Source organism: Balaenoptera ricei, chromosome 13 (assembly GCF_028023285.1).
Source record: "Balaenoptera ricei isolate mBalRic1 chromosome 13, mBalRic1.hap2, whole genome shotgun sequence".
NCBI classification, from domain to species: Eukaryota; Metazoa; Chordata; class Mammalia; order Artiodactyla; family Balaenopteridae; genus Balaenoptera; species Balaenoptera ricei.
Window position 1 is genome coordinate 8,542,349 of NC_082651.1, and position 14,086 is coordinate 8,556,434.

General features: G+C 38.7%; 1 protein-coding gene across 5 annotated transcripts in view; it reads left to right on the forward strand.

Annotated features, from left to right (window-relative positions):
* REV1 (REV1 DNA directed polymerase) overlaps positions 1-14,086 on the forward strand; it is a 92,648-nt gene that overhangs the window by 23,125 nt on the left and 55,437 nt on the right. For 4 of the 5 annotated variants that reach the window (XM_059943211.1, XM_059943213.1, XM_059943214.1 and 1 more), the window contains 2 exons: positions 6,267-6,327; positions 7,667-7,793. The exons of the other annotated variant lie outside the window; for it this stretch is intronic. In XM_059943211.1, the coding sequence (XP_059799194.1) occupies positions 6,277-6,327; positions 7,667-7,793 (178 nt within the window). In that variant the 5' untranslated portion in view covers positions 6,267-6,276. The remainder of the gene's footprint in view (positions 1-6,266; positions 6,328-7,666; positions 7,794-14,086) is intronic. 5 annotated transcript variants of the gene reach the window in all.

A 14,086-nucleotide genomic window follows, 5' to 3' on the forward strand; every position in this document is an offset into this window, starting at 1 on the left:
GAGACTGAATAAAAGCCTCTGTTTCATTACTGAATTAGTAGTCAATATACTTGAGAGTTATGAATATGAAAGCAGCAGATTAACACTGGCGAATATGTATTTGGGCATTTTTGTGTATGTAGTGGGAATTTTTCTGGTGTGTGGTGAACTGTTTAGAACCTTACAGTGTTAATCTATAACAAATAGATAAATAGCACTTTTGCATGAAAATGATTTCTCTTGGTGACTAGTATCATTCTGTGGGGAGATATTAAAATCCACCAGTAATCATAGTACAGAAGACAGAATGAAGTTCTTTTTAGTGGGATTTGACTAGCCTCTTAGGATGCACATTGGAAGTCCAGAGTGAACTGGTGACAGTGCGCGCCAGCAAATATGAAATTGAGTTGGGGGAAAGTGTGCATCAGTAATTTCCATATAGTTTTTAGTAAGCAGGATCTTCCTGACACTCTTCATAGCGTTTTGAACATGCCTGTGGAGAGCATGAGAGAGTCAGGAAATCTTTTGCATTGTGGGCACCCAGGGCCCCTGGGCTCACAGGGCTGCTCTCCTGTTTGCCTTGCACTTGCCTCCTCTGGCAGCTGCTGTTCTGTGTAGACATGGGGGGCGGGGTGGGACTGCACTGATGCCTCTCATGTGGTGTCTTTCCAATTTCATTACTTGAGGCCTAATAGGTGCGTTTAGCTTAGAACCTTTCAAGGGCTGGGACATATCCAGCCCATTTTGTAGAGTCACATATAGGAACAGAGAACAGAGCCGAAGTCTTTAGACTTAGTTTGGTTTCAATCTTTTTTTTTTTCTTAATTAATTAATTTATGGCTGCATCGGGTCTTAGTTGCAGCACACAGCATCTTTAGTTGCAGCGCGCAGGCTCTTTGTTGCCACGCGCGGGCTCCAGAGCGCGTGGGCTCAGTAGTTGCGTTGCATGGGCTCTCTAGTTGCCCCACGGCATGTGGGATCTTAGTTCTCTGACCAGGGATCGAACCGGCGTCCCGTGCATTGCAAGATGATTCTTAACCACTGGACTGCCTGGGAAGTCCTTCAGTCTTTTTCAATTTGAGCTTTTTCTTTTAAGACTATCTTAATCAGACCCCAAGTAATCTGAAACTTACAAAAGCAGGGTTGCTAAAGTTGCAGTGGGTTTAGGGAGTGGAACCGTCCCTGCTTGCTGTTTTTACCCCCAACTCTTGTTTCCTCCCGCACATCCACCCTGACTACAGTTCCCGGCCCCGTGGGATTCCGAGGAGCACTAACCAGACCTTGTTTTATAGCTGAGGAGTCCACGGTGCTGTTGGACTCATCCCAGGTCATGTAGCCAAGCAGCGTGGTTGGGCTGGCATTAGAGCCCAGGTCTTGAGTCACTGAATCTATTGTGTTGTAGACCACAGATAGCTTATTTAAAATAACAAGGTTTGTATGTTATAGTCTTCAAAGGGTTTCCACATAGGCGGTCTCATTTGATTTCCGCTCTGTGGCCTAGCAGGGTGGATTAGTATAATAGTAGCTAATGTTTATTCAGGGACTACCCTAAATGCTAGGAATCAGGGTACTTTTGCATACATGAATTCATTCTTTATCCATTTTTTTTAAACTAATTTTTTAAAACCCAGAAATTGGCTTCTACATTAATGCTTGGATAAGACGAGGTTAGTAGGTTATTTTAGGTTGTGAATTACAGTCTCTGAACTGTTTATCACTTTCCTCAAGGCCATCATGCACTGTGGAACTAGACCGGGAACCCAGTCTGCAAGAGTTTCATCTGAAAACTAGAAGGCAATTTTTATTTGCAAGTCTGGCTTGATAATTGGATGGCTTGTTGTTAAAGGGCATTCTCTTCTTTGTGAGCAGGGTTAGTCAAGAGGATACATTGTAATTCAGAACGTTGTGTAGGGTTAGGGTTACAACCCTAACCCTAACTGAACTACCTAGCATCTGCTGTTGGACAGAAGAAAGTTACACAACTGATCTCATCCAACAATGACAGGGCTGATTAATTGCTACTCCTAATATTCAGCGAAGACCAGTTTTACAGTTAGGTTTTTACCCCTAATCCATTGTCATAGGCCATCTTAATCTATATATAGATTATTTAAATGAATTTGATAGGACAAGCTGCCTTAAATCTTCTCTAGGATACATTTTTTAAAAAAGTATAAATAAATAAAACAAACGTAGAACATCAAAGTTGTTACATAATCAAATTTCTGAAATTGAAGTACATTACTAAAGTATGTGAATATAGTAGTTTTCATTTTTTATGTTTAGTTTCTGAAAATAGTTCTTCAGTGTGTCTTGTGTAGAGCACCAAGGGGAACTCTAGTAATCAACTACCCAAACGTCTGATACTGAGAGACCCAGATAAGATAGTAATTGAGACTCAGGAGAGATGGAGATTTACCAGAGATCAATGAAGCCAGTTAGAGGCAGAGCCTGGATTAGAAATAAGTCCCTCACGCTTAGTCTTTTATTCATAATCTTTTGATTCACATATGCTGTGTATTATGCTACAAACAATAACAGATTGATTGTCATTGTAGTCTTTTTCAGTCCGTTTTTAACATTGATTTATCCAGATATTTATTGTTTTCCTTGTGGGTTTTTTTCTGTGTTTTTGATCGTTCATCCAAGAGAATTTTCCTTCTATCTAAGGGATATCCTTTAGAATTTCCTTTAGACAAGTTTGCTGGTGGCATTAACCTCTTTTTATTTGCCTGGAAGTGCCTTTATTTCATCTTTCTTGACTGAATATTTCTCTGGGTTTAGAATTCTAAGTTAGTAATCATCTTCTTTCAGCACTGTTGTCTTCTGGCTCTGTTGTTTCTGTTGAAAAGACAGCTGTCTGTTTAATTGCTGCTCCTTTGAGTATTTTGAATGGAATCTCTGATTTTCCTACCCATGGCAGCTTTTAAGATTTTTTTTTTCTGTCTTCAGTTTTTCGTAGTTTTACTATTATATGTCTAGATATAGATTCTATTTTTTCCTGTTTGGGGCTCATTGGGCTTCTTGAATTTGTGGCTTGATATCTTTAATCAGTTTTAGACTGTTTTAGTCATTATTTCTTTAAATATAACTTCTATTTTTCTTCTTTTTCCCTCCAATTTATTTAAATTAGACTTTCTCCAGTATCCCCTGTGTCTCTTCTCCTCCCATCCACATTCTCCATCCTTTTGTGCTTTATCTGGACATTTTCTTCTGACTTATTCCAGTTATGCTTTTATTTGGTTTTATCTATTTATTAAGTTCTTAATTTCTAATATTGTATCTTTCAATTCTAGAGTTACCGTTTAGTTACTTCTAATATTTTCCAGTTCTTTACTGATATTCTGAAATTTGTCTTTTCCCTCTTTGAGCAGGGTAAGCTTGATTAATATAAAGTCTACCTTAAATTCTGTATCTGGAGTCTCTGTAGGTCTGTTTGTTGGTTTGTTTTTTTTTTTTTCTGTTGGTTCATGTGATCATTTCTTTCTGTGCCTGGTGATTTTTATTTGTGTACCAGATACTATATTTGCAAACTCATTTGTAGAAATATATGAAGTTTAGGAAGTTGTCTCATCCTCAGAGGATCCACATTTCCTTCTGCCAGGTGCCGTGGGGCACTCATGGGGCAGCCTGGGGTCACCTGCATCTGCTTTCGGAGACTGAGATGACCTGGGGCAGGATACTCTGGTTGGCCTGCCTCCAGTTTACTCTGATCCTGGGGTCCTACGCCCAGGTGTGAGAGCTCTGTCCTAGGAAGAGAGCCCTAGCTGTTGTTGCCTTAGCTCTGTGTTTGTTCTCAGCCACTCCTTGAGAATTGCCAGATGCCTCAGAGGGAAAGGGTCTCCCAGTTAGGGGAGGTGATGTGAGGTGGCAGGTCTCCTCTGTCATCTGCTGAATCTTGGCTCAGTGATTTTTCATTATTTGCTAGGCCTTCTGTGTCTTGAGGCAGTTTTTTAAAACTATGTTTTGTCTGGCTTTCCTCCTCCTCAGTGGGAGGGTAGGTCCAAATTACCTAGTTCACTGTTTGTTATGGGATTTTCTCAAAAGTAGAATTTGAATATGTAAAATGAAATATGTTTATTTCTTTTATCCTTTTCTTGATGTTAATTGAATCCTGGACCAATAGGAGTTTGCTGTATATAGGTCAAATTATATTCTTTGAAATTTGATGAAATTACATCTTCAGTCCTTCATTCCTTTCACTTTTCAAAACTTTAATCATTTGTCTGGGATAGCTGTTTTACTTTGGAATGGGGGAAGGACCTTTAAAACTTTTTTTAAAAAATGATTTTGTTTCATACTGGTTTACACTCATTAAACTATCGATAAAGATTTTCATATTGGCCTTTTGCAACAGGTACCTGGTAGATCTTAAATAAATGAGGCTTTTAAGTAGATGGCCAGATGAATTAAACTTTTTAAATGTATTTTGTTCTTTAATTTATGTTCATTTAGCAGATTAATAGTTGCAGATAATTTTTGTGAGTATGCATTCTTTTTTTTTTTAAGTTCTTTTTTTTTTATAAATTTATTTTATTTTTGGCTGTGTTGGGTCTTCGTTTCTGTGCGAGGCCTTTCTCTAGTTGCGGCGAGCGGGGGCCACTCTTCATCGCGGTGCGCGGGCCTCTCTATCGTGGCCTCTCTTGTTGCGGAGCACAGGCTCCAGACACGCAGGCTCAGTAGTTCTGGCTCACGGGCCCACTTACTCCGTGGCATGTGGGATCTTCCCAGACCAGGGCTCGAACCCGTGTCCCCTGCATTGGCAGGCAGATTCTCAACCACTGTGCCACCAGGGAAGCCCCTGTGAGTATGCATTCTTAATGTACAGTGGCCAGAACTCCCACACTCTTTACTTGTAAGAGCAGATGTGTGGAGTCAGAGTTTATATGAAGTCAAGAACTGTGTGTTAACACATTTCCCAGACTCCTTTAAGATAAGGGAGAAGTCTTGAGGGACTGGACAAAGTGAGCCTCTTGAAATCAGAAGAAGTATTGAACAGCACTGATGGCAGTCCTGTGACTCAGGGTGGACACATTGGGTGGCCATGCCCTTACCTTCGTCAAACTTAAAAAGGCAAAACAAAGCAAAGCAGCCCTTCTCTCCTCCAGCATCCACAGCGCCTGATCAGGGTTAATCACTTTGCCTCCTGCTCTCAACCCTTTCCACCTGCCCCTTGTCTCTCTGTTGGACTCAACTCTGACTCTCTCTGCATGTCTTTCAGTCACCTATTAAGAGTAGACAGTAAAAATTCATAATTAATATAAAGTCAGCAAGGAGAAATTATAAATCCTGTATATACTAAGAATAGAAATATTTGAAAGAAAATATCTGCTGATGTGTGTGGATGAAGTGTGGCTATCTTAAGGTGTTATTCAATAAAAGATTTTTTTTAAAGCATATCAAAGCCAGTTTATCTTGGATAATGTATAAGGCTTCTCCAGTGGTGTATGGTAACCCTTTGATATTAACCTATATAATTACTAGAAGAAAAATACTTAAATGGAGATCATATTAATTTTGTGAAGAATAATGCCGTCATGTCCCAAGATGTAGCCATTTGGGTTAGAAGAATTTGACTTTACAAGGAATTTCATATAATGCCTGCTTTGATTTATACCTTGCTCACCACTAAGCGAGCTGACACTTGTTGAGATGAGCCATTTTGGTGGCTTCATGGTATATAGTTGGTCATGTGTTGCCTTAAGGAGAATGCCATATTTACTAATTTATTATTGGTGATAGTCTTTCTGCATCATGTCCCCTAGTTGCTTTGATTGACTTCTTTTAGGATTTTTGCATAATAGATGAATTACACTATGACTGTACTCTTAAGTGTGCAGTATGTAATAGCAAAGACAGAATTTAACAGCCATATTATAGGGCAGTGCATGAAGGAAAATGTTTTCTTAGGTTCCATTAACACTAATTAATGTTAACAAGTAAGCACAGTATGTTAGTTGGATTTGGTGATGTTTTATGTAGGAAGGTGTTAGAATTGATGCTCAGAAATGCATAAAAGTTTTTCCTGTTAAAATTAAAATTTAAAATAGTTATAATTAAAACCTGATACTTACCTGTAAGGAGTTTTGGGGGGAACAAATTTCACTTGTGAAGCCAGAGAATGATATGCTTTGGAAAAAGTTTCCTCAGTATGATATTTTGAACTTTTATGAATTGAACATTTGAATTTATTTTAATTTCTCATTTTTCTTGATTTTGAAATAAGATATCAATTAGTAGTACCTTTTGTTATCAAATTGATGTATTTCTTTCTTCCCCTAATACAGAAGCTCCACCATGAGACGAGGTGGATGGAGGAAGCGAGCTGAGGATGACTGGGAAAAATGGGTGTGTTTTAAAAGAATAAAAATAATTATATTGAACTGTCTAGGTAGTTTTCATTCTTCTTTTAGTTTATAATGTGGTTGAAGGCGTTTTCTAAATTGTAAATCACTTTGGACACCAACTCTTTGTGTTTTCACAATGTATTGAAAGCTTAAACTTTGAGAAATTTTGTCCTGAGGCAGTAAATGTTCTGGTGCACAGAATTTATTGTATGATAATTTTATTGCAACATTGCTAATAATACTGAAAAACAGTAAAAACATAGATATCCAGTAATAGGGGATTATCTCTATACCGTGGAACAGTATACACCCATCATTTAGCTGTATACTTCTTAACCTGGCAAGATGGCCTTAACTGAAAGGGTGTATTATAAAGGACTGTTACTACATATGATCCTATTTGTGTAAAACCTCTGTGTTCTGAGACACAGAAATAACTTTGAAAGTAAGATCCCAAAATGTTAGCAATGAATGGGATCACAGCTAATTTAAATTTTCTTAAAAAATTTTTTGACAACATGTAATATTTGAACAATCAAAAACAAGTCATTTCCATTTTGGAAAAAAATATATACCACTTCTAGACACCTACAGCTTTATTTTAAAGACCTTATTGATAAAGTAAAATTGATAGAGTCTTAATCGATTAACCTTAATTATTTCGATGTTCAGGAAAGGTGTGGCTGAATTCATAGAGTCTTTGTAAAGGTCTTTAGCAAAAATAATAATGTTTTTATTTCTTTTTGAGGTTGGTGTTATGAATATTAGCAGTACTACCAAATAGATTGATTAGATCCAGAGTTTAGCCACTGAATCATTTATTGTATTCTTATCTACATGTATGGAAGACTTTACTGGTTTGTCAAACTGCTTCATTTTACTTGAATTTATTAATATTAAGCTTCCCATACACAGAAGATAGTGGAAGCCAGTCAAAATATATTCTTACTGACCACTTGTCAAATTTTTAATTGATTTAAGCTTTGGTATAACTTTTGCTTGCTTTTGTAGATAAGAACAATATTTTGTGGCATTACACTTATTAACCTTGACTTACCTTTTCCCTCTTTTAACGTAACTTTTACCATTGTAACAATGTGATAGAATTCTTAAACATTGAGTTGACAGAGGGAAAAGTCTCCCTTGACCTGCCTGTTTTATTGCCTTGCGTTACGGTTCATGTTTATCATTATATCTTATGTCATCCTTATACCTTGGTTACTAGCACAGAATAAGGTCTTTTTATTATTTTTTTTAAAATATAAATTTCTTTCTAAAAAGGGGAGGGTGGGAAGAAAAATAAAACTTTTGTGATTAGTTTACCTTTCCTTTAATTCTAGGGTGGGTACATGGCTGCCAAGGTCCAGAAATTGGAGCAACAGTTTCGATCAGATGCTGCTATACAGAAGGATGGAGCTTCATCTACAATTTTTAGTGGAGTCGCCATCTATGTTAATGGATATACAGGTTGAGTACTTTTTATTTTTTAGGTACCCCATTTTGGCATGTATTTTTATTAGGATTGGGAGCGATTTGTTTTAAATTCTGTTTTTAATTATTTATCTTGTATATAAAAAAGGTGAAAGAAAAACCCTCTGCTTAGATACCCCTCCTTCAGGTTTCCTTTCCCTCCTCCTGTGCCTGCCATTGTCTTATCTTAAATTTTACCAAAGCACATAGTTTTTTAAAGTCAAGTGAGGTTTAAAATGGAAAATTACGATCCTCCTGCTGAAACAACTCATCACACATATGGGGCTTGTAAACTGGGGGCTTCAGTAGAGGGGCATCTGGTAGGGCCACTTCATTGGCGAATCTTCACCTGTAATTATCCGGAGGTCCTTTTGGGCTGGTGGAGGAGGGGGTGGAGTGTGTGTGTCAGATTTCCCAGACTCTTGCTAGAGAAGGGTGCAAACCCAGCTGCCGGCATCCTGGTGGCCAGGAGGGAAGGAGAGGGCCAGGAAATCTCACCGTTCAGGGAATAGAGTGCCATGTAATCTCCCTGCTGTGTTCTTTGCTCCTCTCCATCCCTTCTCGCCTCCTGCTGTGCCTGTTGTCATCGAGTCCAGTATCTGGAAGGGACAGGATAGTTTTTCACTGTGAGTTGGAGAGGAGTTCTGGAATTCTAATTCACAGTTTCAGCCGTGGGCTTCCTGTTTTACATCCTGTTCACAAACCCACTCTTGGAGGTGCCCAGTGCCTCTGTTTTCATGAGTTTCTCTTGGTTTCACTGGCACCAAGCAGTGTCTTCTGGGTCTCCACACAGCCAGCCCATCTTGCAGATCTTATCTTTCTCTGATCTGCCCCGTCAGTTATCACTTGTCTGTTGGCTGTCAGATTTTACTGCCAAAGTTTTCTTTTTATTCTCTTGAGGATTCCTCTCCTCTTAAGATCATTTTCTTGTGATTTTTGAGGTGAATGGCTATAAATATTTGTGTTGGTCGGTTACGTTTTTTCCTCCCCACTTCTCAGTCAGCTGATACCCGCTCGTTTTTAGGGTCTCCGTTTAGCACTCCCCCTCGGTTGTCTGATTGTCTTGCTACTGGTGGGGGTGACTTCTCAAGGTTCTGTGGGGCTTTGGCTCCTTGTATTTATTCACATCTTGGCATTTATTAGATCTTATTGTAGTTGCCTGTTCACTAGACAAGAGCAAGAGCTTCATTTCCACATTTTCATTACCATTGTGTCCTTGGTGCCTCTACAGTGATGGGTATAACCACTCAGGGGGTACTTGTTGATTAAAGTTAAGTTTTAAGTTAGCTGATACAGTTGCCTGGTTGAGTTTTAGGAGGCGTGATCGACAATTTAGTCTAAGAATGTTATCTCAAAACAAATGATGGTGCGACTTTGGGAAAATTCACATGCACCTTTTCTACTTAGGCATCTTAGAACGTTCAAGCTCCACAGACCTTCCTGAGATGCATTATAAAAGATTAAAGATGTTAATAAAAAGAAATAAACATTGCTCGTTACATCAGCAAGTTTTGGAAGTCCCCAATTTACAAGGGCACCCTTATTTACATAAGAGGAAGAAAAAAAGATTCTTTGTGTGAGGGAGAAAAAAATGAATATTGTAGTAATCATTACCATGGTTGAGAATCTGGAATTCTAATTTACTTTCATCACTAATTTTTATGTGACTGTAAGACATTTTCTCTTTTGGACCTATTATTATCCCTATCCTTTTCTTTAAGATAGAGATAATATTCATTTTTATTCTTGTTATTGTTAGGATTACATTATAATTCTTTAAGTAAAGTTCCTTTATGTTGAATTTCATAAGGACATGCAAGTTGTGGTGATACAATTTTTTAGAAAAATTTTCACTTTTCATGACTACTTTTGAAGCTTTATAGATAAAACAGAATCTAACAGTCTCTGTGATAAATCAGCAAGAAAAGAATAGTGCTTTAGATGCAGTGAGACAAGTAGGGAATACTGTGTTGTTGTTGGTTCTTACTCATGCTCCTCATAGACTTTAACTGATGTTCCAAGTTTTCTTAATTCCTTTAAAGCTCCTAGTTCTGCCATCTGAACTTCTCTTTGGTAACCCACATCCCTTCCAACACAGTTAGCTTTGAACTTGAGTTTAGAGATAAGATTCCCCCATTTCTGGATACTCTGCCTCTGTTAACCCATTCTCTCATCTCTCATTTTCTCCCAAACAGCATCTTTTCCTTTCGAAGGTTAATAACTTCTTTGCCTTCCATCTCATTTTTTTAATTAAAAAAAAATTTGACTGTAGAATCACATGCAGAAAAAATAGAGACCGTGAACCTTTGCCCAGTTTCCCCCAATGTAACATCTTATAGAGCGGGGGTCCCCAACTTCCGGGGCCCCAGACCGATACCCGTCCGCAGCCTGTTAGGAACCGGGCCGCACAGCAGGAGGTGAGCGGCCGGTGTGCGAGCGAAGCTATGTCTGCCGCTCCCCATCTCTCGCGTTACCGCCTGGACCACCCCCCAGCCCCCCCAACCCCTCCATGGAAAAACTGTCTTCCACAAACCGGTCCCTGGTGCCAGAAAGGTTGGGGACCGCCACTCTAGAAGATGGTGCTGTGTCAACCAGGAAACCGACATTGATACGGTCAAGACACAGCGTTTTCACACAAGATCCTTCCTGCCTCCCTTGTGGAGCCATACCGACTCCCCTTCGCTCTCAGCCTGGCAGCTACTAGTCTGGCCTCCATTCCTGTACTTTTTTCATTTCAAGAATGTTACATAAATAGAACATACAGTATATAACTTCCTGGGATTGGCTTTTTACTCAGTATAATACGCTGGAGAGTCGTCCAAGTTGTTGTGTGTATCAGTAGTTTTTTCCTTTTTATCCCATGGTATGGGTGTTCCACAGTTGAACCATTCACCCATTTAAGAACTTCTGGGTTATTTCCTCTTTTTGGCTCTGAACCCTTGTGTACAGGTTTTTGTGTGAACATAAAGAGTGCAATTGCTGGGTTATATAGTAGTTGGCATGTTTCGTTTTTTTCTAAGAAACTGCAAAACTGTTTCCCAAGTGGCTGTATTACTTACATTCCCACTAACAATTTATGAGTGATCCAGTTTCTGTGTCCTTGCCAGCATTTAGTGATTTTTATTTTAAAAATTTAATAGGTATGTAGTAATATCGGTTTTAATTTGTATTCCAGTTGCTCCACATCCTCACCAGCATTTTGTACAGACAGGTTGGGTTTTTTGTTTGTTTTAATTTAGGTATTCTAATACATGTGTAGTGGTATCTCGTGGTGGTTTTAATTTGCATTTGCCTGATGGCTAAAGATGTTGAACATCCTTTCCTGTATTTATCTGCCACCTGTAGATCCTCTTCAGTGAAACGTCTGTACATGTCCTTTGCCTCTTTTCCAATTGGATTGTTTGGTTTTTTACTGTTGAATTTCGAGAGTTCTTTATATAATTCTAGATACTACTCCTTGTCAGATATGTGGTTTGCAAATATTATCTCCCAGTCTGTGGTTTGTCTTTCACCCTCTTCACATGGTCTTTTGCAGAACAAAAGTTTTTAATTTTGTTGGGGTCCAGTTTATCAATCTTTCCTTTTATGGATTGTGCTTTCAAGTCAAAAGTCTTTGCTTAGTACTAGATCCCAAAGATTTTCTCCTGTTTTTTCTAAAAATTTTATAAGTTTATGTTTAATATTTAAGTTCATGGTCCATTTGAATATTTTTGTTTGTTTGTGGCCTGTGGATATCCACTTGCTAGCACCATTTGTTGAGAAGGCCATTCTTCCTCCATTGGATTACTTGTGTACTTTGCTCAAAAGTCAGTTGGGCATATTTGGGTGGGTATGTTTCTGGGTTGCATGTTCTATTCCATTGACATATGTGTCTTTTCACCAGTACCACATGGTCTTGATTACTGTACCTCTGTACTATATAGTAAGCCATAATACTGAGTAGAGTGATCATTGCCATTTTATTCTTTTTTGGAAAGGTTGTTTTAGCTATTTTCTACGGCCTGTGCTTTTCCACATAAATTTTAGAAGAAGCTTTTCTGTGTCTACAAAATAGATACCTTGCTGAGATTTTGATAGGAATTACATTAATCCTATAGCTCAATTTAGGGAGAATTGTAAACATCTTTACTCTGTTAAGTTTTCCAATCTTTGGACCTTTCATCCCATTTTACCCTATGTTAGTTAATTCAACGAATATATTTTGTATGCTGCTTGTGTGTTAGGTACTATGTTTGAACAGAGATGACAGTGATGGAGAATGTGGATTTTGTGACAAAAAAGTTACCTCTGGGCATTAGACATGAACAGAGCCACGTGGGTGGCAACATAGAAGTAATTGCCTCTGAGGGTTAGCGTGATTACTTCATAGAAGAACTGACTTCTTGAACTGGTCTTGGATAAGTAAGGTGTTTTTTAGACGAGAATGGGGAAAGGCATTCTTGTCCTAACCGTAACCTCCGTTTTCACCTTTATATCCTCTAATTCAGGTCAACAGGATTGTTCGGATGTTTTAGATTTGTCTTTGTACTTTCTCTTTCCTGTGCTGCTGTTCGTGCTCTCGCTCTGATGAAAAGCTCCTTCCCTCACTTCTGCGAACTGGAATCATGTTCATCCCTTAAGACCCAGTTAAATTAGATTTGCCTCCTTCCTTAGACCGGTCCACAGGATATACATTTCATAGCTTTATTGCTAGGAACATTTACTTTTGACACCTGAGTTTTGTCTTGTATTGCCAGGTCTTATTTATGTACTGAGTTTTGGGGAGTCAGAAAGCCCGTTCTGTGTGGTGACCCTGGCCAGATGTGGATCAGAGAGAACACTGCGGGGCCTCCAGTTGGCTCCTCCTCCTCCAGGTCTTCACCCCTCAGAGCTCTGTCAGATGTTGCCTTCTCCAGGAGACTTTCCCTGACCAGCCTTATGTAAAATACATGTATCTTGCCACCCAGTTGCTTTCTAATCCCTTATCCAGCTTCATTTCTCTTCATAGAATTTATTTGCTCCTGAACTGGTACTTATCTGACTTATTTTCTGTCTGCCCAGTGAAATAAGAGTGCTGTGGAGCACAGCTGAGAGTACCAGGGCCTAGAAGCCTGCCCGGCACATTGTAAGATTCTCAATAAATATTAGTTGAGCCTACGAATGAATAGCAGAGTTTTGTGTTTGTACATCAGAATGTTAAAATGTGTTCACTCATATGCTAATTCAACTCAGTTTTCTTAAATGGGTAGTTTTTAAATAAGAAATGGGCCACACTCTAGGCTTACTGAATTGTAATCTCTGGGAAATAGGCCCTGGGCATGTTTATTTTGGTGAAAGCTCTCCGGGTGAGCTAGTGCTTCAAGTCTAGGGAGCTGTAATTGCTCTTCTGTGGAGTTGGATCAGGACAGTGAATATGGAAAGAGGCGTTCTAGTAATTTTCTGCTTTTTTCAGTAGGTGGATAAGAGACCAGGTCTGGTGACTTTGGCACTGCTGAAGTTTGTGGAAAAGCAGGGCAGGCCTGGGTATGATTTGCAAAATGAATCAAGGGAATATACAAGTATAACAGACTTATATCTGAAGTGGTAGGGATTTGTTTGAAAACTTAACCTTAACATTGATAATTTTCTGAGCATGTGAATATGGTGATTTAGGAAAAGAGTCCATTTAATGCTCTAATCTAATTTTTTGAAATGGATACCTTCCAGGAATTATTTTCTATGGATATATACATAGTATCTCCTCCTGTTTCCTGCGAGACTGATGGTGTGAATCCAGGGATGTAGGAATTTAACCTCCTACATGGGAGAGACTTACTGTATTAATTTCTACCACCCCCTGTAATTTTGCCAGTGTCTGATAGGTATTTGCACCTATTAGGTACTCAAAAATGTGTTCTTTAGGCTTTTGAGACTTTTCTTTGGTTTTTACTTGGTTGAGTGTATGTGGCTTTTAGTTGAATTTTGTAAGTCTGATGTACTTAGGGAGGAGAGAGGAAAAGAGAGTAAGCATGGCTACTGGAGAAAGAGTATTGTCCAGGGGTCAGAAGACAAAGGGGTCTGCATGATAGCTAGGTGATTGTGCACAAGTCTTCTAATTTTCCTCTATTTCCTCATCAGTAAACTATGCTAAATTATCTTTATAATTTATAGGATTGTGAGACTCAAATGAAATAATGAAAGATATTAACTACTGTAAGACCAAAGGAGGTATAAGCAGCCATTGGCTTACTTCTTTCTAGCATATATGTGACACAGCCAAGATTTAATCAAGTTCTTCGGACATGCAGGATGAAATGGTACAGAGGATGACT